Below are 26,634 nucleotides of genomic sequence, written 5' to 3' on the forward strand. Positions count from 1 at the left end.
TAGAGTAAGAAATATGCTCCCTCTCTGTGTGTGGTTGAAGAGCAAAGACTTTGGAATCCCAATTATGAAAAACACACAATGAACAGTTGAAAACGTCATGACATCGAACTACAGAAAAATACCCATTAACTGGGTAAGAAAACTTACTAAGTGTGTGGTGGAATTTTAATATCATATTTGAGATGAAATCCCTTACTTTCCTGTCATCTTGTGCTATTATCAAGCGAGAAAGGAGCTGTTCCACCAAACTGAATGCAGACAAAGTTTGCCCAAGGAATTGTATATTAGAAGTGTTAAGTAGTTCATTGTGTAGATACTTAAAACTGGAATAGATAGGAGTTTCTTGATAGAGAAAGGAGTCTGCAAACCATTTATCCAGTAAAGTTAATGAGTGTTGACTGCCCTCAGAGGAGTGAATGCCAGGGAGATGTGAAAAACAGAATAATGAATAGTAACCGAGATGGTGACTAATTCTATTGTGGGTGGACTTCAAGGGGCACTCTAGAACTTGACAAAAAAAACCAGCCATCTTCTTACGGCTCATGTATCTTGTGTAAGCAACTTTGATTGCTTGCTGGGTGGATTTATCCTTTAAATTGCTCTGGCATTACAGACTATTCCTACTTATAAAGTAGAGGGATGGAGAACAGGAGGAGAGGTGTGCAACTGTAATTCCATTATAAGTTAAATTAGCATGAGCGCGTGTTTAATGGCTGGCAGAGCAGGACGGGAGACAGGATTTCTGGATTCCCAACTTTGTTATTTACTGTGTGGCTGGGGACAAGTAACTTCAGCACTTACACAGGGATAGCAGAACCTATTTTATGGGTGAGGTGTGCAAAGTCCAGCATCATAGATGGAAGCACCTAAAATCAATACCCCCTTTTTGTTTTCCTCTCAAATTCTGATCCTGGTGTGATTTGCCCAAGGATGCCCAGGCTGTTTATTGTTACTCTTTAAGCATAAGGCCCTCCTTTCTCCCCGCTTCTATTTATCTAGCAGGTTGTGGGCAAGAAGCTGGGTTGCAAGGGGTCAGCTGCTGAGTGCATGGTGCACTATAGAGTACATTACAGTTACAGATGACTAAGCCATAGAATGTGATGCCAACTAGTGATTTTCCTTGGTGAGGTGACTGGTTTCTTATACACTCTACTTTGCAGACCCCAGCAGCTAGTTCCAGCACAACCAAGTCTCTGCTGAACTGATCTCTGTTTTAGCTCAGAGGTGCAATTCCCAACTTTAGTCCTACACATGGCTTCTTCCTATGAATTAAAACATCAATGGATAAGTGCTGCTGTGAGAGATCCTCCAACAGGCTCGGTTTGCATAAGATAAATCCCACCAGCTTCATGTGATGAACCTCTGCAGGGCAGAGGCTACCCAGGGTGCTGAATAATAGAGGGATAGGAGTTTTATGATGTGCATTTCTTTCCTCTTGGTTCTCAAATAAGACCAGAAACCTCAGTCACTTTATTGAAAGGAACATCCACTTAAACTGCAAAGTGAAGTCAGCAGATTTAAGATCTGGCTATTTTTCTTCTTAGGCCATAAACTTTCTTGTCTTTGATCCTAATTTTATTAACTCAGTTTCCTGTTTTGTTTCATTTTTCCACTTGAGTCCCTAGCAGGTTTACAGGGAAAGCTTTGGCCAGAAAGGTGGGATGCTTTCTGAGGGGGCTTAGAGATTGAATTTGCAGAGGTGCTGATGGACATGGGAAAGTTGGTATTTAAGTTGCTACCAAGGGGCTATGATTAGTAATGGCATGAAATTTAGACAGTGAAAATGTAGATTGAATATCTCAAAAACTTTCCTAAAGGGCGATGTGTTTGGCAGTAGAATACTGCCCCAGGGAAATTGGTGGAAGCCACATTGCTTGAGAAACAAAAATAGGCTGGAAAAATCATTACATGGACAATGGCAGTAATCAGCGAGATGGGTAAGATGACATCATGGAATTTTCTCATCTCTAATTCTGACGTCCTTGGGGCTGTGATAAGAAGCCGAAACACTATCCATTGCCTGTGCATAAAACTGATCCCTCCTTGGCCCAGAGACTAATCAAAGTGCAAAGAGATACAACAGTGAACAGAAATCTGGACTAACCTTGTCTTTTCTTGTAGGGTGACCGAGGTTTTGATGGGTTGGCTGGTTTGCCTGGTGAGAAGGGGCACAGGGTAAGTTCTCATTTCCACAGCATCCTGGTGACAATCTTAAAAAGAGGAAAAAAAACAAACAAAATGTCCATGTAACATTAGAAAGGGTTATTGAGCTCCCAAATGGACTGGGGTGGGGGGAGTGATATGGTGCTTTGAGGCTGTTGGGAGTTGCGTGGAGTGTGGTTAGAACTGAGAGGGAGACATCATGGGCTGGCCGGTGTTAGAGGATTACAGATCTCTGTAGGAGTGCATAGGACATGTCATAAAAACATCCAACCACAGTGTCCACATGGCAGGAAGCCATTGAAAGCTTCTGAAGACACAGAAGCAGACTTTTTGGAGGAGGTAACAAACCCCAGAAAAGTAGAAAAGAAGCAAGAAACGAAACCTGCTTTTATGATGCCGTTTATGGAAAGGCAGCCAAAAAAATGGGATTTGTCTGTGTGCTTTGTAATTAAGCAAGAAGCCAACTATTTTGGCAAGCAACCGCCTCCCCTGCCTCCCCAAGAATGTAACTATTACTTTATAAAGCAAGGGGGGAGTGTTTTTAGCGGTGCAGGAGATTACATGGTGATTACATGCTACGTTGAGGCGGAAAGGTAGCACATAAGGGCAGTGTTTAACCAGCTGGAAAATGCTGTAATGTGTTTGGGTTGGAATGGTAATTATGCAACAAAGCCAGGGTCCCTGTTCTCAAAGAAGCTGCTGTGCGTACCTTAGTCACGCTGGTTGGTTTTTGTACCCATTATGAGACGTCATGGGGAAGGTTTGTGATGGATTGTGCTAGTCCAGTGAAACAGACCCTGTGAGTTCTGAGGCTGCTGTTATACTGTAGAAAGGACGCTGAGATTAAGCTTTAGCCCTGGATGATAGAAAACGTGTCAGCCACAAGACATTTCCCATACACGCAACAGGATCTTGGTATCCCCCAATAAATCCCAAGTTAATTCAAGTTACAGAAATATTCAGATAACACAATCTCCCTATTTGATGGGGGAACAGGCAACTGTTCTTTGCACAGGGATGGTTTCCTTCTTGCCAGTTTCACATCAGGGAGGGGCAGCTCAGGAGGCATGGTCATTATTAGTTAAACTGATCATGGAGGATAGGGCTGGCCCTAGGTTTTGTGAAGTGTCACATGCAGGGCACCATCCAGTGCTCTTCTGGCTATGACCAAGTGGCCCTTTGCATGCCCATAATACAACTCAGTTCCTGATGGTCTTCATAGACTATGGTGACATTTCTCCCTCCTTGCACCCGGCACATACTTGTCATACACAATCTGCTCCTCCATTCCTGAAGCCCTGTGATCTTCCCTACATGGACTGGAAAGACAGATGGTTGAGAAGCACAACTGTCTTAGCAAGAAGTGTGGGACTGGAGAGACATGTGCGGGACAAGTGTGGGATGCGATCTCTCACTGTTCCGTGGCAAAAGGGGACCATAGATGTTGAATGAGGATGCTCCTCTGCCTGATGGATCACATGTGTGCACACGATAAATAGCGTCTTATAGTGGCCATAATGCTAATGGGTTTTCGAGTGTACTAGGAGATGGGGGGAAAAACTGAGCACCTGGTCCCATGAAGGTTGGGGAGCAAAGCGGTGGGCCCTGATGCTGTTCTCCCTCACATCTGCTTTACATCATGAGGGAGAAGAGAATTGGCTTGGCTCCTCTGGGGATTTCCTGAAGTGGCTGATTCTAATCTTACATTCCTAGGGTGATCCAGGCCCATCAGGTCCACCAGGAGCACCCGGAGATGACGGGGAGAGGGTAAGTTTATCCCTGAATGCAGCTTCCTTTTGAATTCAGAACCAAGCCCTGTAAACAAGAAGCAGGTGTGAGGTCAGACATATAATGAAAACAAAGAGCAAGCCAGAGTTGGCATGTTATTTAATGCAAAATGCTGATAATCAAATGTAGGTCTTGGCGTAGACTAGAATTCTGCATCCATGCAACATTAATACGTATACTCATGACTCAGCCTACATTACAGTGGTTCTGATCATGTTCTCTGTTTGGCACTTGTTTTAACTAATGGCACTAAACAATGGCACTGAACGGGGTTCACGGTGAAGAGAACATGTAGAACTGGTTGAAATTTTTCATTGAAACCCATTTTGATGTCTCTCCCTCCCCTCCCAAATGAAGATTTTTGTGGAAAATGTTTGGATTTTTCAGTGTTTCCCGTTTCCTCTTACTAGTAATGAAAACCTGAACAATGTTGAGTTTTTCCCCCCCTTTCACTTGAATTTTTCTTTTTATCTCCCTTTTTCAGTGGTAAAATAAAAAGAGGGAAAAGAAGGAAAAGAAAAAGAGATGTAATATTGGGGAGGAAGGGAGAGAGAAGGGATACAAATAAGAACTGAAAAATGTTTTCCAAAAGATTTTGGGATTTTTTTTGTCAGAAAAATGGACAGTTTTAAAAAAAAAAAATTCACAAAAAAAAGAATGATTTTTTTTTCTTTGTGAAATACACTTACCTGCTCACTCTTCTTCAATCAGCGCTAGTAAAATGCGACAAGGTCTCAGGGCCAGGAGTTCCAGACTCTGCTGGGGACTAAACATTAAAATGGTTTCTCATCCCACCTTTGGAATGGGTCATGTTAGCCTTAGACAAGCCACTCGTTTGTTTCCTGACATGTACCTATCTCATTGATAGCTTATGAGGATTAATCAATTAAGCATAAAGTGCTTTGGAGTTGAAAAGACCTAAGTATTATTATTATCCGTCAGCTGAACAATATGTAAGGAGTATGTGATCAGTCTTAAATCCCAAGAGAGAAGAGGAATTGTTTGGGAAGAGAATGTGATGCAGATAGAGTCTAATTTGGAATAATGGGATGGATTTTATTAACAGAGGGTTTAACATGAATATCAATATTGATTTCCTAAGCATGATATCATCAGAAAGTGAAATAGTCTCCCAGGTCAACTGGAGGGAGCCCCATTGTTTGAATAATTTAAAAATGAACCGGACAAAGCAATGAAGAATATTCTATAGGGAACAATGGGGCATTAGTAGGTGATGGAGTAATTGACCTAAAAATCACCCCATCTTTAAATTTCTCTAATCTAAGGAGCCAACAGGCTAACTTTAATTGCCATGTTGGCTTTTCTGTATTGGCTCCTTCGTTCAGTTAGTTACTAAATCAGCTGCTTATTGACACACAAGCCTTGAAGCGTTCCTACAATATCTCATCTGTTAACAAAATCCATCTTTATAAACAGACATGAATTATGAAACATCCTTATAGGATTTCTAATCTTCAATAAATTCTGCACGTATGATATTAGTCTCCAGGCTTATGAGGACTTTCTTATGCACGACTACCACTTTATTACTCCAGGGAAGTTGGTTTTCTATGTGATTATTATTTAACAAGGGTGAGACATCTACGATGTGACTGAAATGTAGCTGATTTTCTCTCTCTTTTTTCCCCTCCACTGCCAAATAGGGTGATGATGGAGAAGTTGGACCCAGAGGTCTACCTGGAGAACCTGTAAGTGCTTGCTAGTTCAAAATGTGGCCATCTCATTCTGCAGTACCTCAGTAATTCTGTAGTCCAGGGCTCCTATGGCTAATGCTGTGCTGGAAAGTGTACGTAAGCTTTGGTTTCTATGGGTATTCAAGCACACACAGGCTAAGCATTCGTTTTTCATGGGCATTCATGCCGGGAAAACTTGATCACACGAGTATTTGGGGGAAATGAACACTTGGGCCTTGTCTGGACTGTTGAGACTACAAATACAAGTTGGCTGTTAGACATCACTGTGTCACCTAACCCTGCTCAGAGTGGGGCCAAATGGCATGGTGCTTAAAATGCTAATGGCAGTTCCCAACCCACCTACACCAAAGCCATGATACTGTAAAGGCTTGCACAGCTACTTAGCATGATGCCCTGTGAATTGGAGTCACGTGGTGAAATCCTAGTCTCATTGTGAGTTTTGCCATTGACTTCAATGGGGTCAGGATTCCACCCACAGGGCATAAAAGATAAGTCCATCCTCAAATCTTTGCAGGATAAGTGACTAAGGCTCCTGATGCTGCTAACCTGGGAGTAGCTGATTCAGGGTTAGCAATGGAGAGAATTCTCTATTGTAGACAAGGCCGAAAAGGGATGCTAATGTGACCAGAGCAAATGCAGTGTAGAAGTTCAACCCAATATTGCTAGAGGATGTTTTGCGGTACTCACTCATCTCTCCCAAGAATTAATTTCTACCAATTTGTGAGGTCTAAAAGCACAGTTGGTACTAGCACCAAACCTTCCTGACTTTATTTGCAAAAACAAAAACGTTTTCTGACAATAAGGAGAGACCTCTATGCAATGAAATTGTTATTTGATTCAAATCAGCTTATTCTTGTGCCCAAAACACATTTTCTTAGGTAATTCACATCCATTTTAATACTATCACATGCCATCAGCTTTGCTTTTGTCATGTCCTGTTTTGTTGTTGTAAATACCAGATTAGTGATACCAGAGTAACTGACGAGAAATGTTGGGAACGTAGGAAAGGAAAGCGTTGGCATTTACAGACACTTTGGGACTAAATTATACATGAGATGTCTGATTAACTTCTGGGAAAGATTAATCAACCCAACTATCTCCTTAATACATGTCTAAAGCAATAACTTCCGGGTTATTAACGTCTTAAAAACATTTATGTGCTCAGGTATTACAGTAATGGAGGAGACATTTAGATGACAATAATGCACACATGGAAACTATTTTTAAATGAGTAGTAGAAAAAAATGGCTGAGGACCCAGTTGGGAGTAGGTAGAAATTATAATGTAAGAAGCTTTGGCCCATATGTATACTTCCCCAATCTGCATGAACATCTTCTAATGCCATCAGCCAAATCCTGGTCCCATCAAACCCAATGCCAGTTTTGCTGGTAGAATATGGCCCCTTTATGTTTTACTGCTGGCACCTTAGAATTTGTTCCTGTAGGCATTTAATTCCATTCTGCTGTCATTTGTTAAAATCCCTGAAGCCAATTCAGTCAAAGGAGTTGTTTTTCGGAGGCCCAAGCTTGCAAAAATTTAACCACATGGGTATTTTCCAGCTCTGCCAAAATATGCAGTCTATCAGTGGTAACATTAGTGACCAGTTGTACTTAAGCTTCAGTCTTTCCAGGCCTAGGCCCATGCGCTCTGTTTCAAAGTTAAAAACTATCATGTTTTATCTCATAACCTTTTATTTTAACTCTTCTGTCCGTCAATTAAACGTACTTTTCATCCGTGACAATGAATGAACACTGGTATCAAAGGCTACATCTAGACAGCAATAAAACCCCCCTGGCAGTGAGTCCCAGAGCCTGGGTCAGCTGACAAGCTCAGGCTGCGGGATTAAAAATACCGGTATAGACATTCAGGCTCATGGGCTCTAAGACCCTCCTGAGCTCCAACCTGAGCTGGAACATCTGCACTACTATTTTATAGCTTGCAGCCTGAGCCCTGGGATCCTGAGTCACTTCCCACGAGCTTGGTGTGACAGGTCCTTTATTTCTGGGTAGATGTATCCTAATGTAACAAAGGGCCTAGGTTTAAAAATGTGGCATTCCACAGACCCACATGCCCAGTCTGTCTACCTAGGGATCTGTCTGAGAGCTGAGCTAAGGTGCCTCGCTTTGGAAACTCAGCTTCCAAGCGTGGGCATCTCAAAAGTCCCCAAGTGCTTTAGAGGCACAAGTCTCACTCACTGCCAGTGGGCCCTATGTGCCTAATTCACCTAGGCCCTTTTGGAGATTCTACCCCTGGTATTCATCTGTTAAATACAAGACTCAAACACAATTAACTCCCTGAGGTGGCCGCTATGCCTCAAATAGTGTAAAGTTAGAAATGTGAGGTAACACCATGAGTCGTTTATTACTTTCGACTAGAATGGCTCGCCTTTTGGAAATACAAGTGAAACATACAGTTGAGACCAAACGCTTTTTTTCCAGCCCTGCAAAGGTCAATAGCATTTCAGTGGCATAAATTAAATCCACTCAGATTTGAAACATCCACCCCAGTGCTGCCTGAGCCGTGTGAGTTTATTTCACACAGTACTGTCCACCGAGCAGTACTTTGCTCTGAAGTATTTTGTAGGTCATTGCTTCCACAGCAGGAAAGTGGAGGAACAGGAGTGATTTAATCTGAAAGTTGGTTAAAGTAGGCCTTCATCTATAGTGACTATCCTTTTTTTAAAAAGCATCCCCCAGACACACACGCATTTTCTCTGTCTATTTCAGTGGTCCCCAAAATTTTTACCTCATACCCCCCTTACCCCTGGCCATGCTGCTCCCCGAAGCTGGGGCCAGGAGTGGGTCTGGGGCTCCGGGAGGGGGGATGCAGCAGGGGTAAAGGGACTGAGGCTGTGGCCACAGCTGAGGCTGGGAGCAGGGAGCAGGGTGTCACTCCCTCCCCCCACCCCCGTGGGGGATGCCTGGGTCCCAGCTGCGCCTCCCTGAATGTTCCTTGATGCTCCCTAAGGGGGCACACCTCAGAAAGTGGGGACCTCCGCTCTATTTTATGGTAACATCAGTTCATAAAATTAGATCTGGAACATATGTTTTTGCAGAACATACTTTAAAGCATGTGATCCAGCAAGGTGCTGAGTAACATCAACTTTCACTGATTTCCCTGGGAACAGAGGGTGCTCAGAACCATGCAGGAACAGATCCTAAAGAAGGTGCTATGAAGGCTTTGGCTGGGCAATATTTTTTTCCCTCGATTCTCCTAAGGCCTGAGCCAAAGCCCATTGAAGTCAATGGGAGTCTTTCCATCAACCTCAGAAAGGCTTTGGGTTGGGTTCTTCCTAACTGGAGCTTCTAAGCATATTTGCTTCCACCTGCAGGGACCCCGAGGTTTGCTGGGACCAAAAGGGCCACCAGGTCCCTCAGGACCGCCGGTAAGTTGCACAGACCACTCCACATACCTGCTGTTCCTGCCGTTCTGCTCAATAAGTTCTGTTGAGTTCTCCAGTCAGAGCTAGTGTGTCCCACTGAGGCATTTAGACAGATAATCCAAGAGGATAATTTTATGCACCTGTGTTGGGAAAGCTGGAAGTAGGGTGACCAATGGCCTGGTTTTATAGGGACAGTCCCTATTTTTGGGTCTTTTTCTTATATAGGCTCCTATTACCCCCCACCCCATCCCGATTTTTCACACTGGCTGTCCAATCACCTTAGCAGGAAGTGTAAAGAGAGAGTTAAAGCTCTAATTCAGCCTTGCTTTGAGCCCATCTTCAGTGGAGTCACACCCATGCATACCAAGGTGGAATTTGGTCCATAGAGTAAATTAAACATCTAGACCAAAGTTGAAAGGAAGAACATAACTTATTACCACGGTGGCTTTTCTATTAACTTTTGCCTGTGTGTTCTGAAGCCTGGTTTAATACAGTTTTTTTTTTCCCGCTTTTCAATCTAAATCCAAGAAAAGAACATGCAGCTTTTCAGTCAGGCCTCTTAAGGAGATAGAGCTTAGTCAGGATGTCTGTCTTAGGCTCCTCATTCCATGAAGTGATGGTGTAAGGACCAGCTCTAGGGATCGTCATGGGTGATTGATCCCCAAGACTTCAACACCCAGTGCCTGTTATTCCCTTTACTGGCAACAGTCCTAGATTCTTATTCCCTTCATGGACCAGCTGCTATAAAAGGACATGACACCCTTAGTCAGTGAGTTCAGAGGCCTTCAACTTCCATTGAAACGTGATAGGATTTGAAGATCTGGTCCCTAAAGTGGCTTGTTTAGTAAGAGCTCACAAGAAAAACTGATCTCTGGTTCTGTGCAAGGAATCAACCTGTAGAATGCTGGATCCCCAGCTGGTGTTTTGTGATTGGCTGTGAGCAGTGATGCCATAGACTTACCTATGATACTCCGTGAATGTATTAAGCTGAATTTTTTTTCCTACTTTCCATATATAAATTCCTTTCATTGCTGATATAAGGAGGCTGCATTTTCTAAAGGACTGCAACGTCTCTATGGGGGTCTCCACCAGCCTTCAGCAAAAACACCATCAAAAACGCAGTGGGTCAAATCCTCACCTGATGTATATTAACATAGCTCTGCCTACTTCATCCATTGTCTTCTAATGTGATATCTTTCGGCCCACCATTTCTGTAAATCTGTCCACTGTTCAGAAACAACCTTCCTGCAGTCAATACACAGTATTTGCACACTGGTGCTGATTTTTCTCTGCAGGCAGGTAAAGCCAATGGAAAAATGTTGAAATGGCCTTTGGAAAAAATCCCCAAAAAACGAATAACCCAACAAAACAAAATAATCCAACAACCTGGCATGAATTCTTGGCACTAGCTGCTTTGCCAGGCACCTTTAGAAAAACATTCTGTTTCCACTCAGCTGTTCCTGTTAGTCCAAAGGGCCACAGAGTATTTGATTCATTTTTACTATATCTTCCTGCTATTTTGGGCTCAAAATAGCAAGATGTTTTCTCAATTTAATGCTGTTTATTTTTTTTAATCCCTACTCAGGGTGTGACTGGTATGGATGGACAAACAGGCCCAAAGGGGAATGTGGTAAGTCTTCTCTACTAACATCTATTTATTTATGTAGGTAAGGTCAATCTTACACTAGATTTGTAATAACTGTTTAGTCCCTGTTGATTTCAAAGCCAGTACAAGCCATGGAGAATATCTTCCTATGGTTAATGGAGGTGAACTTATTATAATTTACAATGAAATTACATATTACATCCCTATGAATATCAAACATTTTCATCATGATTTATGCTGTTACACCAAACAGCAGAATATAATCATTACATCAGGAAAGAAACTACATACTTTGTAGAATACTTTGTCATTACATGAGTCAAATTCACCTCTATGCAGAGGAGTCAGTACAAAGCCTAAGTATGGTTTAAGTTGAACTTAATTATTGTATAGGCTGGTCCTCTACAATGGTCCTTCACCCATCAATAATGCCTCCCCTGAGAAGACTGCCATATACACGAGAGAGGAAGTGTTGTCTGGTTGTGAGACCAGGACACTGGCAATCAGAACTCCTGAGTTCTTTTCCTGGCCTTGCCAAAGACTCAGCCTGTGGGATCTTGTACTCCTCACTTGACTATGGCATCTAAAGTGAGGACTGTGATCATAATTCATAACTGGGCTGTGAGGATTAATTAATCTGATTTGTCGAATCCTTGAATGAAGGGTTACATACTTTTACACAAGCACATAACTGTGTATAGTGTGTATATGTGTAAGAGCAAAGTATTTTTAGATTATGGTTGTGATTTAAATAACTACCCTCCATGTCAGCATGCACAAATAAAATCTAAGAAGAAATGGCTTCTGTGGCTAAATAACTGAATTCAGCAGCATTTGGTAGCTGGTATATTCTGTTTCCAGCAGTGGCCACTAGCAGTGCTTTGGAGATAGGCAGTCACAGCCCTCCACAATTGCACAACTGAGAATAACAAATCCCTTCCTGACTCCTGCAATAATAGTCAGTTTATACCTAGTCGCATGAGAATTCATTACCCCTGCTTTAGCATGAATTGATGTGTATATAACTGTTGGCCATAATGCTATGGATGGACATTATTACTGCTATGGTTTTGAGCTACTTTCAGCTCGTGCTTTGCTTCCTGGCAGGGTCCTCAAGGTGAGCCGGGACCACCAGGACAACAGGGCAACCCAGGTGCTCAGGTAAGGCAAGAAACAGCTCTTCAACTTGATAGGAAAGAGTCAAGTTTATAGTTCTGTATGTGCTTTGCCCTCCATCACATGTCCTGACCCGAAGAGTGGTTCAGATGGGACATCGCCCAAAGTGTTGACTAGTAATAAATGCATTTCCTAAAGGCGGAGCCTGGGCTCTAAATCTAAACAACCTCATTCTGGATCCACATTTTGCAATTGGCTCCTGCTGCTGTAATGGATCAAAGCTGGATCCAAGCATCAAATGGATTGAGGGAGTCAGATATCTGGCTCTGAATCCAAATTTGCTGGACAGTGTTATCTCTGATTTTTAATGTAATCATTATGGAAGCAGTAGGGTCCTGTGACTGTAGGACTAGGAGTCAGGAGACCTGAGGACATATTCTTCAGTGCTGCTATTGAACTTCTGCGTAACCTTGGGCAAGTCACATCCCTTTCGGGTGCCTCAGTTTCCTCTTGAAAACAATACTTCTCGTACGATCACAGGGCTGGAAAGAACCTTGAGAGGTCATCTAGTCCAGTCCCCTGCACTCGTGACAGGACTAAGTATTATCTAGACCATCCCTGACAGGTGTTTGTCTAACCTATTCTTTAAAATTTCCAATGATGGAGATTCCACAACCTCCCTAAACAATTTATTCCAGTGCTTAACCACCCTGACAGTTAGGAAGTTTTTCTTAATGTCCAACCTAAACCTCCCTTGCTGCAATTTAAGCCCATTGCTTCTTGTCCTATTCTCAGAAGTTAAGAACAACATTTTTTCTCCCTCGTCCTTGTTAACAGCGTTTTAGGTACTTGAAAACTGTTTTCATGTCCCCTCTCAGTCTTCTCTTTTCCAGACTAAACAAACCCAATTCTTTCAGTCTTCTCTCATAGGGTGACCAGATGTCCCGATTTTATAGGGACAGTCCCGATTTTGGGGTCTTTTTCTTATATAGGGTCCTATTACTCCCCACCCCCGTCCCGATTTTTCACAGTTGCTGTCTGATCACCCTACTCATAGGCTGTGTTTTCTAGACCTTTAATCATTTTTGTTGCTCTTCTCTGGACTGTCTTCAATTTGTCCACATCCTTCCTGAAATGTCGCACTCAGAACTGGACACAATACTCCAGTTGAGGCCTAATCAGTGCGGAGTAGAGCGGAAGAATTACTTCTTGTGTCTTGCTTACAATACTCTTGCTAATACAGCCAAGAATCATGTTCACTTTTTTTGCAACAGTGTTACACTGTTGACTCATATTTAGCTTATGGTCCACTATGACTCCAGATCATTTTCTGCAGTGCTCCTTCCTAGGCAGTCATTTCCCATTTTGTATGTGTGCAACTGATTGTTTCTTCCTAAATGAAACACTTTGCATTTGTCCTTATTGAATGTCATCCTAATTATCCTCATTTGTAAAGCACTTTCAGTTCTATGGATGAAATAATATATTTAAAAATCAAGTATCATCTTCTGTGAGACATTTCGATAACTATTGGAAATACCAAGTCATTGAAAGTATTAGAAGGACGCTACACTGAAGTGCTGCAATATACATTTTGAATGATTATTTTGTTTCTTAATGACCTTCCCTTTTTTTCTTTTCACAGGGTCTTCCAGGCCCACAGGGTGCAATTGGTCCACCAGGCGATAAAGTACGTTAATACACTGCAGCTGTGACATAAGTCAGCTGTTGCCATTAATATGCATTTGCCTCTTCAGATACTTCACTTTCCCTCATGCAACATCTGTTTACAGCTGTATGCATGAAGGTTTAATATCTCCTGCTCCAGACAGGGCAGAGAGGAGGAAGTGGAGTTTGTCTCTAATTTGTAATATTTGTATTCACATCCCATTTTAAGAGAAACATTTTGAAGACAGCCTATGTAAAATGTTAGGAGATGACTTAAAATTGTTTGTTTCTGAGGCTAAATATGCAGAGATGTATAAAGGGATAGCATTTGTAAGAGCATGGGGATTCAGAGAATTTAATGAGGATCTTCCCCAAGGGAGATGTGCCAAGTTGCACTGACTTTCCGTTTTTGCTTAATGTACTGCTCTCACTGGACAAATTCTTCCCTCCCACCCATGCCACACCATGGACTTTAAATCAGGCAAAATGTTGCCCACTGGAATGACGGGATTAATTCATGCTCCCGAGTTCATTTGCATCACTCCCACTCCACTGACTTCCTTGGCATGTATCATTTACCCCAATACTGGAATTCCCCTTATTGTACAGTGTTATGGGATCATTGACCAAAGGCTGTCCCAGAGAAAAATGAACAGAATGAATGATCATTTTAAAGGATAAAGGTGTTTCTTGTTTAATTGCTCAAGTTGTGTCAGTACAGCCACTCACTGACATGGTCAAGGGATCAGGATTCCTATTATGAAAGGAAAGTAACATAACTGTATTAAAACAAGAAGGAGGGGGGAATAGGGCAGCCCCACATTCTTTCCATTTGTCATAATTGTTGGTTTTTCTATTATGTGATTTTATGCGCTGTGGGCCCAGGTTTCCAGAACCCTGCACCACGCGTGGTCATTGACATCAGTGCAGAATGCTGCTCAGTCAGGATGATGGCATTTTGCACCAACCGTGCACTCAGTTTGCACTGGTGTGAAAGACGGGGCAGGATCAGGCCCTCCATATTGAGCCATTGCATCTTTCCTAAAGGAGCTACCTTTACATACAGCATTTGCGAGACCAGGTTCAGACAAAGCAAAAGATGTGCCTGTAACATGGCGCCCTTTGTTCTCTGACTGTCAGCGTTTAATAACCTTCATGGGGACACTTCTTGCTGCAGTGATTCTGATTGTTGCTGGGTATCTTTTAGGGACCTCTGGGTAAACCTGGTCTTCCTGGCATGCCCGGTGCAGATGGCCCTCCGGTAAGTAGTCTGTTCCTAGGGTACCCCCCTGCTTACCCACTGGGGACCTGATGCTGTATCCCTCTTGCAGCCAGCCTCCTTGGGAGTTCAGTACCGCTCAAGGTTTACAAGATCAGGCCTCAGTCAGAATTTACACAAACATCTGCAGGGTTTGGTTCTCCTCTAGCCCCACATTACTGGGCTGGTTCTTCTGTGTGTTGCACATCTACTTCAATTCCCATCAATTCTAGCCGGAGTGGAGAGTGCTCCGCAGCTCTCAGGATTGCCCTGCTAATAATCATTTTCAGTAAACAACGGAGTTAGTAAGGAATGGGCATCGTTTTAACACACACTATGGATCCTGCTAAATCCCAGTAGTTCAGCTGAAATGCATGATTGAGTGTATTGAACAGAGCACTAGCACTGTGAGGGCACCTCAGACCAGTCCCTGTAAAGGGGGCGATGCATGTTGTGAATAAAAATGAACCCTTTTACCTGGACCACAGGGCTGAATTCAGTTGCTGTCTCAATCCCCGCCTGTGGTGCTTAGAACACCGAAGGTATGTCTACACTGCAATTAAAAACCTGCGGCTGGTCCAGGCCAGCTGGCTCAGGTCACGGGGCTTGAGCTATGGGCCTGTTTAATTGTGGTGTAGACATTCAGGCTCAGGCCCTACAGCACAATTAAACAACCCCTTAGCCTGAGTCCGAGTTAGCTGGCCCAGCCAGCCATGTGTAGACATACCCTAAGTGCTTCTGCAATGCAGGTAGTAAGGGCAACCTGAATTTCACATTAGAGTTCTCTTCTAGCAGCCTCATGATAATCCTACTTTAAACATTATCTGTTCTTGGATGCTGCTGCTGAAAATCTCTGGCCTTTAAACTCGATCACATTTTTTACACACCAAGGAGACGTCTGATTTTAAAAGCAACAAATGTTAAACGGTTACATTCCCTAATGTAAATGCAGAAAATGCTGAAAAATTACGTTTTCTATCTGGGGATTATCCTTCCCATTCGGGGAATTTAGCTATCTCATAAAAATGTTAGCTGAGTCAATAGAACAGAGTCTCTTTAAGGCTGTTGCTCTTGGTGTGAAATTCTCAGAGCAGCCTCCGGTGGAGCTGCTCGGTCATAAAATCTGTCAGGTCTAGTTTTTATGTAGACTAAGGGTCACATATCCTCTTCAGTGTCCCACACAGCTCCGTTTGTTCTCATTGGGAACTGTGTGGCCTGAAGATCGTCTAGGGCAGGTTTTAAATGGGAGTGTTGCATCATCTTAAGGAATAACAGGATGCCCAGATGCTCTGTAGTAATCGGACTCTGAAGATATGTGGCATTTACTACATTCCTTTTAAAAATCCCCCAAATCATTTGGCATCTCGCTGCAAGGACCAACCAAGTCCCTTGTCAGTTATTGATCACAGGGCCGGTAATGAAGCTGCACTTTTTGAAATTGGTGACGATATGATATATGGTGCAGATTTAGACCTCGGCCAGGACTTCCATTGACACCCACCGCTGCACCGATAGATCTAGAGATGAGTAAATTGGTGCAGGCACCGTTTTGTGCCCCCAGGTGTGTATGGGTGCTGTTGATGCTGTTTAGATATCTGGCTACATCATGGCACCTTCAGATATCAAAATAGCAGCATATATTTGTGAGTATAACAAGGCAGATTAGTTTTCTATAAATCAGATCCTTTGTATGAAATCCTGCTAGACTGACGTTCTCCTTTATGCAGGGTGACCTTGGGAAATGGTTTATGGTTATGCTTGTTAAGTGGTTGCAAGAAGGTCATTGGCAGGTTCAGACAGGAGGCTGCTGATGAAAAACCTACTTACTGCAGATGTACTTACGGCTTTGAGAGCCTGCAGTGTGTCTGGGTGCCCTCCTGTTTCTTTCGTACGAAAATATTATGAATGTGCATTATGTGCCACAGCTAAGAGGTTAATGTGTTTGTGCGACACTGCAAACCCAAGAGGGATGTTTTGCCTTGGCAGTGTGTTTGGTCCTTTAGTAAGCAAATCCATTGCAAAGGCACTCATTGGCTCTTCACAATGCTTCACTAGTGCACTGTGCTTGATTAGAAGCAGTTTTTCAGGATGGAAAATGGTACTTTTGTTTTGTACCAATAGAAATCTCAACAAAAGGCTTCTAAAGACACTGAATAAGAATGTGTTGGAAGCTACAGGACGTTGGGTTATTCAGCTCCCAAGCTCAAGAAGAAAGCCGACCAGTGTCCAGACAGTCAGCATGCAGTGGGGATGCAGGTTAACTGAGTGTTTATCATGAGATCATGCAACTGATTCCAGTAATTAGCAAATGATTGCAGTGTGGGGATCTGGCCATCACAGGCTTCCCAACATACTCTCCAGGCTGGATTTTTTTTCCCATCACCGACCTAATAACAGCAAATATCAGGAGCAAAAGTGGCCTAGTGATTAAAACACGGGAGTGGGATCCAGAACTTCTGAGTTTTATTCCTGACTCTGCCATGGACTTGCCGCATGGCCTTGGGTGTGACATTTAGCCACATTGTGCCACAGTTCCCTCTTTGCAAAATAGATGCATGGCTAGTTGCCCAACTCGCAGAGGTGTTGCGAGATGTTACTGATATTTGCAAAATGTCTTGTGCTGCGCAGATGCAAGGTGGTGCAACAGTGTTAAGTAGAATTCCACTAAGGGACCATTGCAGTCCCCTTATGTTGGCGAGCGCTCATGCAGATAGTTCAGTTGACCTCAACGAGACCACTCGCATGAGTAAGTGCTCACTAATGTGTAAGGATCCCCTTGCAAATAGAGCAAAATGGATGGTCAGTTTCCAAAGCAGTGATCTGATTACTAATCTCCTCTCCCTGGTTTCTCTGTCTGTTTTATTAATAGGGTCATCCTGGCAAAGAAGGTCCTCCTGGTGAGAAGGGGAGTCAGGTATGTGTTAACCAGACCCTCATCATTTTTATTTAGTGTCACTGAACGCGGAGGAAGAAATTAATCCGCATGAAATGTTAGGCATTGAGCAGATGATTTCAATGCCTTGGAGGCATTCAGGTGCTCTGGTCAGTTCTGAAGGAGAGAGGCCTTGTCTATACTAGGAAGGATTTGCTTAGATAGCTATACCTGCAAACTGGCACTATACCGGCAAACCAGTTTTGGACCGGTAGAGCTATACCAGCAAAGCCTCCAAGAGTTCTTTTGCCGACATGATTTATACCTGTTCCCTGAATGAAGTAAGTCAGACTGGCAAAAGGGCTTTTTTGACGGTATAACTGCATCTACATTAGGGCTTTCGCGAGCATAGCTATGTCAGAGAAGCTGGGGAAAGGGGGTGTTTCACACTCCTAAGGGACATAGCTGTGCTTGCAAAACTTTTGTTAAACATTTGCTGGGAGACGGTCGCATGGCTTGGCCATACTGCTTTTTGAAACACCAATCAGAAACTGAAAAAGAAGTGGGCATGGGCCAGCAGATGTGGCAAGAATAAGAAACCACCAACCCTGCTCCTAAAACCAAGTTCAAGTCATCTATCTGTGCATTTCTTTTAATGTTCTTTCTACGTCTTCTACTTTCTGGCTTTGTCTAGAAAAAAAGGAACAAAAATATTACTGCCCCCCCCCACCCTCTGTTTGGAAATGCCCCAGAAATGGTGATCTTGTGAGATTTGCAGCTCATATAGAAATCTAGATAAACTTGGACGTTTTTCCTGCCTGAACCTTCGGAATCTAAGATGCATTTTGATTGTTTTCTCACTTGTGATTTTGGCCACAGGAGATGAGGAGGAAGGAGTCATGGGACAATTGCAGCTTGTCTATAAACCTGTAGTTGCAGCAGAGATCTAGTTAGCAGCATTTTCTACCCCAGCTCTCCTGGCAAGCAGCGCTGAAGAGCTTCCCAAACACGTAAACAGAAACCTGTGAAGGGGAAAGCTGTTAATCAGACACAAATAAATATCCTCAGGGCTGCAGAAAATTATTTTTTAAAAAAAATTAATGTTCTTTTCTTTCTAGTTTGCCCCCATGTCAAAGTCCCTTTTTAACAATATTTTAGAAAACATTGCTCAGAGTCCTTGAATTATGTGATTGTTAGTTTGTCTGGGAGATTTACCATCTGTGTTCCTGCTGTGTCCATTCAGTTGAAAAACATTACATTTGTCAAAAGGATTTTGTTAGAGTACGATCCAGTTTGATTGAAGCTCAACCTAGCATTGCATAGGTACTGTGTAGAGGAAGAAAATGATGCCTGCAACCTTGACAGGGGCTGTTCCTCCAGCTGGCATCACGTGAGGCTAGGAATTCAAATGTTCATATCTGTAGAATATTAAAACCCAATAAACAGTCCTGCACTCACTCGCAAACATCAGAGAGTCATCGGGTGTCAGGGTAAGAGTCCAGATCCAGGCAATAACTTTCTCCATGAGTTATTACTTAAGCAGTTATGATCTCAGAGCAGTGTTTGTGCTGCTAGATATGTTTCAGTTGACCCTAGCATGAGGTCTGAGACTCCAACAGACCCCAGGAAGCATAGATTCTTCAGCTCAGTCTGGCTGTCAGGCTGGGAAAAATTATCCAGAACTCTCTTAAAGAAATGGAAGAGCAAAAAAAAATTGAGCAAAAAAAAAAATTCAGTTGAAAATGTGATTGATTTACCAAGTCATAATACAGCACTATAGCGATGGTGCAAGGTACGTACAAAGTTACCATGGAGTCTGTCCGTCTAGGGTTGGCAATAACTAAATTCTGCCTTTGGAGTCAGTGATGACTAGCTGGATTCATAGTTTTGAATGCTAGAAGGGACCATTATGATCATCATAGTCTGCCCTCTGGCAAAATCCAGGCCAAAGAACCTCACCCGAAAATGTCTGTATCAAGCCCATAACTTCTGTTTGAGCTACAGCTCATCTTTTAAAAAGACATCCAGTCTTGACTTAAAGATTTTAAGTGCTGGGGAATCCATCACATGCCCAAGTAAGTTGTTAATGACCCTCCCTGTTCAAATTTGCATCTTATTTTTAGGCTACATTTGTCTAGCTTCAGCTTCCAACCATTGGATCTTATAAATAGAGCCAACATTATAATAATAGTCCTAGAAATTAGAGACAAGCTAGACTTTAGGGCATCCAACGCATCTTCTTGTACATGAAGGATTGGTCCCTGTTGCACATGTGCTAATCTTTCGTGCTATTTAGGTTCACATGTGCCACATGATGGGGTTTCCGCTGCTTCCCTTGGGAGTTTATTCCACATGTTCTGGTATAGATCTCATTGTCTGTAGTTTTCTGGATCTAGGGATCCTAGGCTCATAAGTCCCATTTTCAAAAGTGATGCAGGAATTTACAAGTCTAAATCTCTTCGAAAGTCCTAAATCACTTTTGAAAATGGGACTTAGGCCCCTAAGTTCCTTCAGCACTTCTGAAAGTTTCACCCATTAAGTCTAAATTTTCAATTTTTAATTTTATTCCATTGCTCCATAGGTGCTGGAACTAGAGGTGTGGGGGAGCTGCAGCACCCCCTGGCTTGAAGTGGTTTCCATCTCATACAGGGTTACAGTTTGGTTCAATGGCGCTCAGCACCCCTACTATACAAATTGTTGCAGCCCCCCTGTATTGCTCCTATTTTATTATTCTTGAAGCTAGAGCTAGTTGGGGGAAAAAGAAAAATTCACATTTTACTCCCCTCTTTTTTTTTCAAAATTTTGACAGTCTAAAGTTTTCAAATTTGACAATGCTACACCTTGAATTTTGAAAAATTCTGACCAATTCTACAGTTGGTTGGAAAAAGGCAAGAAAAGAAGTGTGGACATTTAAATGATTTTTTTTTTAAATTTCATCATGACTTTGTAGCTAATCAGTATAGTAGTCACACAGCTGGTGTCTCCTCTCTCTATCTTCTGTCCTGTGCTCAGAGCAACATGATCTAGCCTCTTCTAAGCACAGCTGACCTCCCATATGCCTTCTATTCAGCCAGCCATGCATTTTCCTGTGCAGTTCAGGACAGACAGTTTATCAAAAAGTTCCACCATTGCTGTATCTTAATGTTGTTTTGTCATTGTTGTTTTTAAATCACAGGGTCCAACTGGACCTCAGGGCCCACTTGGATATCCAGGACCTCGTGGCGTCAAGGTAAGGAAGATGGGAAGGCAGGAACACACACCTATGTCTTTATTTCTGAGCTGAATTCTGTGTTTTGTGTTCGAAGTAGAGGAGGTCATCTTGGATCTCACTGAGTTTGACAGCAGCCCCTAAGAAGAATTTTAACAGGGTTAGCAACTCTGGTTATATGTAAATGGAACGGCCATATAGAAGGGATAGCGCTGCAAGAGCACTGGAAGAAATCTGGAAGATTAGGTGGTGTATCAGTTAGTTGGGGAGAAACCTGTAGATATTACAGATGAGTCTAAAGGCTACCCAGTGGCTTTACCACTAACTATGGATGTGATACCTATGGTAGATGTGTTATCAGTGAACCTAGCAGAAACTTAGATGTCTTTGTGCGGGGTGTAGCAGAAACACTGGAGCGCTAGTGTTCAGTCATACTTACCATTTGATCAATTCCTTTGGCCTGACTTATCAACTCAGGCCTAATAGAAATATAACTCCACTGCTCTCTGGAAGAGCTTCAGATGGATTTTTATTCCCACGGAACATGGCATAGTTCCATCACAATCACGTGCTGTTGGAAAACAAAACGAATCTCTGCCTGTACATGAAGATTTTAACAGGCTGTGACTGTTAATGAAACAAAATAGCCCAATATTAAAACAAAACATAGTATGTCTGTGTGCTCAGAGTACTCTGAAATTGTGTTATTTGAAGTCAAGATTTCTCTGCATGGGATTTAAACTCGCATCCCATTCTCCCTCACTGAATTGTACTGCAGTTCTTCAGCTCACTCCTGATATCTGCAGTGTGTGCACATTGATAAGAAGGTAGTGGGTATTTTCCCCCTACCACTCTGATTCTTAATCCTGCATCTAACTCTGTTAACTCTGCCCCCATCTAACTCTGAAACTGCAGGGTTCCATGCTCATGGATACAGATCCTGGATCAAGGCTAAAGATTAAGTGAAAACTGATTCAAACCCTCCATACATTTTCCCAGCGGCACAAAGCCACTCACTCTTCCATTTCCAAAAATTTAACTAGATTTATTTAACCAAAGCATGTTTTCGTCTCATGTCTTGCAGCGCAGCAGATTGAGACTTATTGGGTCCATTAAGGAATGGTTTTCCATTATGCTTACTGCTAAAGTGGAACTGTTCCTCATTACAGTGATATAGAGAAAGTGCGTTGTCTGCACAATCTCAGTGTTTACCAAAAAATGTTTCGGTTCCCTCAATCAGTGTGCTATTAATCGAATAAAGCTTCAGTTCTGGGAATCAAAGAACAGCGTCTCTCCTTGGACTTGCCATCATCAATCATTAGATCTTGTCCATCTGATCAGAATTCTCTCCTGCTGTGTGAATTCACTGCACTTGAAATTCATTTGTATGTTTTGCATGCAGGAGGGGTTGGGGGAGGACATTAAATATATCTTGGGTAAAATTACATTCATTTTTAAAAGCAGCAAAGAGTCCTGTGGCACTTTATAGACTTAACAGATGTTTTGTTGCATCCGACGAAGTGGGTATTCACCCACGAAAGCTCATGCTCCAAAACGTCTGTTAGTCTATAAGGTGGCACAGGACTCTTTGCTGCTTTTACAGATCCAGACTAACATGGCTACCCCTCTGATACATTCATTTTTAAAGAGCTCTTTTTGTTGATATAAGAGTTACATGCATAGTACAGCTATAAGATGTGTGTTCCCTGAAATTCTGGCCTGCTTTTCCTGAGGGAAAATCAGTGTGCAGGAAGTTTCTTACTTTTTGCCTCAAGCAAGGCAAGACATGGACCTAGCAATGCTTTGAATGACAAAGGGACTCGGTCACGCCTTTGGCTTTCAGCTGCAAGCACTAGGGGATACAGCAGTAAGGCACACTGCTGAATCTCCCACCTTCTACTCCTTAAACCATTCTGCCTTCCATTGGATCCCTGATACCCAGCTTCCCCGTTTCCAAGAGAGCCTCATCTACTTAAGGACAGAATTTGGCTCGCAAAGTCTTCAAAACTCAGAATAGAACTTGCAGCCCCCAAGCTGTAAGAAACCACAGTAGCCAACTGAGAATTAGATCTCAAAATCCATTCGTATTGACTGTCTCACATATTGATACTCTCCAGTCTCTTGGCAGACACACACAGCATGATCAATCCACTGCAGCTGAGTGAGTATGCTGGACCAAAGGTGAAAACACAGCAATGATTTGCAGCTGCATATGGCCAGGGTTCCAGATTTCCTTATTGTCCAGGGTTATCTCCTCCTATGTCCTTCAGCCATCAGCGCATGAGCAGCTAGACTCTGGCAGCTATAAGCAACCAAGGGTCAAATAGATAGGGAAGCATGAAACAGTTGCACCCGCTAGATCTAGGTCAGGGGACAGCAACTTCAGAAGTGGTGGGCCGAGTCTTCATTTATTCACTCTAATTTAAGATTTCACATGCCAGTGATCATTTTAATGGTTTTAGAAGGTCTCTTTCTATAAGTCTATAATATATAACTACACTATTGTTGTATGTAAAGTAAATTAGGTTTTTTAAATATTTAAGAAGCTTCATTTAAAATTAAATTAAAATGCAGAGGCCACCGGACCAGTGGCCAGGACCTGGGCAGTGTGAGTGCCACTGAAAATCAGTTCACATGCCACCTTTGGCACATGTGCCATCGGTTGCCTACCCCTGGTCTAGATGTAGTGCAGGCAGGCACTGTATGTAAACTTCCCATACACACTGCCATAGCATCTTAGGGAACTGTGCCCCATGTCACAACCACTAAAATAAAATAAGGGCAAAATTTCACCTTCTGATGCATGTGCAGGACAGTGAGAGGAAAGGGAGCAGGATGGGTGCATCCACAGCAGAACTCTTCAATAAGGTTGCAATACTAACCAAAGAGTGCACAGGCTAAATTCTCAGTTCATGCTTGGGCTCTGTTGTACCACATATGTAGTGTGCAAGATCACATTCTTACCTCAGGCATCTGGGTAAGAGGGGAAAGTACAAGATGTACTGGAAACCCCCTCAATAAGATACTTAGATTGTTAGCTCCTTGGCGCAGAGACCATCGTTTGGTTCTCTGAACAGCACCTAGCACAGTGGGTCTTGGTCCAGGACCAGGGCTTTTAGGTGCTACAATCAAACAATTAATAATAATACGTCATGTTCCTGACATGTGTATCCTTTGGACTCACTATTCATTCTTTCCCTTTCCTTTCCATTCTGTTCAATGCCCTAGTGTTGATTGATTTAAATATCCATACATAAATAAACCCAAAAAGTTTGGCAGGGGTAGAAATCCTTCTTCAAGGCATAAGCCAACTTCTCTAAGTGATGGAGGTTAGGAAGAAATTTTCCCCGGGAGCAGCTTATTCCTTAACCGCCTATTTCAGGGTTTCCTTCACCTGCTTGTGAAGTAGCTGGTCCCGGCCACTATTGGACACGCGATGCAGGGCTAGACGGACCACAGCTCTGATCCAGTATGACAGCTTCCTGTTCTCCAGTTTTCCTAGGCATTCTTCCCGGCCAGTAGCCCCTCTCCCAGATGATCAGTCATCTCATTCCATAGAGCTGTTCCACTTACCTCTACTTATTCAGTAGAGGACCAGTGAGTCTGAAAATGGGGGAGTTGCCCTGTATTCATATAATTAGTGAATATGGTACTGCATTAATAATGGACAGGTATTCTTAGGCTTCGTGCTTTCACATTCTGGTTTTAGCTTTATATTCGCTACATCCCCCCCCCCCCCCCCGATCTCTAACGCCCTATTCCCCGCCCCTCCAGTTTTCCCAACTCTGTCATGGATCTTGGTGTCGGCAGCATTTTGATTAGACGTAATGGCTTGGGGACTGAGTACAGGATAATAGCAAACAAGGAGACAAGTCGACTCCAGGGGAAGGAGCGTAGTGCTAGATAATACTTGACTGTCTCTTGAATCTCGAGACTAGTACTATTGTCAGGAAAATTACATCTTCTTCACCCTGTCCATTTAGTGCTAAGGATCTCTGCTGTTGGAGGCTGATTAAGTAGCAGACTGTTTAAGAGTGTCCATTCGGTGTCATTTCACACAGAGGCAATCATAGGTTACACATTATGCTTCTTCAGATCCTAGTTGCGCTAAAGATTTATCCTGGTTTCAAAGCTGGCTGGGCTATGGAGGGATGACTGCTGTGCTGAGTTATTACATCAGGCTGGGAGTATAATGTGTTTTTACCACAAGATGGCACTTGGCAAACTGAGTCTCAGTCGAGAGCCTGCCAGCTTTAGCCCCTTGTAATGTCTTTCTCCAGAATCGTGACCATCAATAAATGGTATGAACATTAAGCATGAATTAGAATGATTCTGCTCTGCCCTTGCCAGACATATACAGATGAACAGGTGATTTATAAATGGTCCTGAACATTTTCATTTGACTGCAGTGTGGTTATGGCTATTCATACTTAGCTGATGATCTGGCCCTTGGAAAACAATTGCTGCTGTTTAGTTTGAAGTCCCACCTCAACTGATGGATCAGTACGAAAGTGTGGAATCTTGGCCCCATTGAAATAAATGAGGATTTTTCCATTGACTTTCAAGGGTACGTCTACACTGCAGCTGGGAGCATGCTTTCCAGTGCACATAGACAGATTTGCTAGCTCTGCTCAAGCTAGCAGGCTAATAATAGCAGTGTAGCAAGGGATAGCATGGGTGGTTCCTGGGGCTAACTGCCCATGTATACTGGCAATTAGCCCAAGCTGCTGCCTGTACTACCCGCAGCTATTTTTAGTGCACTAGCTTGAGCGGAGCTAATATGTGTCTGTCTACCCATGCTCATAATTGCATTTCCAGCTGCAGTGTAGATGTTTCTTTGGGTGAAATTCATTCACCCCTACAGCCAATGCACAATGGAGGCAAGTGTCACACTAAAAAGGAGCAAGAAATCTGCAGACTCTTTGCTAGGTGAATGCTACAAAGTCATAAAGGAAGATGTTGTGAATGTGTGTTCAGTATTTTTTCAAATGAATTCACTTCAGCATAGCGTGACTAGCTAGCAAATATGAAAAATTGGGACAGGGGGTGCGGGGTAATAGGAGCCTATATAAGGAAAAAGACCCCAAAATCGGGACTGTTTCTATAAAAATCAGGACATCTGGTCACCCTATTTCAGCAGTGTCTGTACCCCTTTTGCACTTAGGTAATATCTTAGTGCAAAAGCCTCTTTACTGGCAGGAGATTTTGGTGAAATTTGCCTATTTTAAGATGAATTTTTGGAAAACCTTTTCAGAAAGCAAACTTCCAGTCATGAATGTTCTCCCTGGAAACTTGATTCTGACTGTTACACTCATCGTATTGAGAAATGGAGACATATCACACGTCCCTTCTGTCCAATGAAATCAGCTCAAATTTTGAGTAGCAAATATTCACAAATGAGAAACAAAACCAAACCAAAAACTATTCAGCAAATAATTATAAACCACCAGTACATTTAGGAAAATCACAATCTGCACAAGGACAATTTGGCAGCAAAGAGTGAGGGAAAATTCACTACTGTTAATGATTCACCCAGCTCTAGCTATGTGTGTGCTTTACCTTGTGCAAGTGTAACATTGTAATGTGCCTCTGTATTTTTTCCTAAGGGGGCAGACGGTGTTCGTGGCTTGAAGGGCACTAAGGGTGAAAAGGTGAGTTACCCCGTTCCACTGGAGGAAGGTTGCCTGTGTGTGCAGTTTTGCAGACCTGCTTTGCCAATGTAGGATCCAGTCCTATGAGACATACACTTATGACTATTTCTGCTGGTGAATGGAGCTGGACTGTCAGTCCTAGAAACAGCTGCTCTCTATTTATTCCCAGAGCAGGCATAGCATAGAAATCCTCCACAGTGCTCAGCT

The 26,634-nt window shown here is 42.8% G+C and overlaps 1 protein-coding gene across 2 annotated transcripts in view; it reads left to right on the forward strand.

Annotated features, from left to right (window-relative positions):
• COL5A1 (collagen type V alpha 1 chain) overlaps positions 1–26,634 on the forward strand; it is a 243,899-nt gene that overhangs the window by 151,135 nt on the left and 66,130 nt on the right. For both annotated transcript variants that reach the window (XM_030535663.1, XM_030535661.1), the window contains exons 18-28: positions 2,122–2,175; positions 3,877–3,930; positions 5,616–5,660; positions 8,998–9,051; positions 10,634–10,678; positions 11,762–11,815; positions 13,416–13,460; positions 14,646–14,699; positions 17,566–17,610; positions 20,744–20,797; positions 26,383–26,427. In XM_030535663.1, coding sequence (XP_030391523.1) covers positions 2,122–2,175; positions 3,877–3,930; positions 5,616–5,660; positions 8,998–9,051; positions 10,634–10,678; positions 11,762–11,815; positions 13,416–13,460; positions 14,646–14,699; positions 17,566–17,610; positions 20,744–20,797; positions 26,383–26,427 — 549 coding nt within the window. The remainder of the gene's footprint in view (positions 1–2,121; positions 2,176–3,876; positions 3,931–5,615; positions 5,661–8,997; positions 9,052–10,633; positions 10,679–11,761; positions 11,816–13,415; positions 13,461–14,645; positions 14,700–17,565; positions 17,611–20,743; positions 20,798–26,382; positions 26,428–26,634) is intronic.

This window comes from Gopherus evgoodei, chromosome 16, assembly GCF_007399415.2.
Source record: "Gopherus evgoodei ecotype Sinaloan lineage chromosome 16, rGopEvg1_v1.p, whole genome shotgun sequence".
In the NCBI taxonomy this organism is placed as follows: Eukaryota; Metazoa; Chordata; order Testudines; family Testudinidae; genus Gopherus; species Gopherus evgoodei.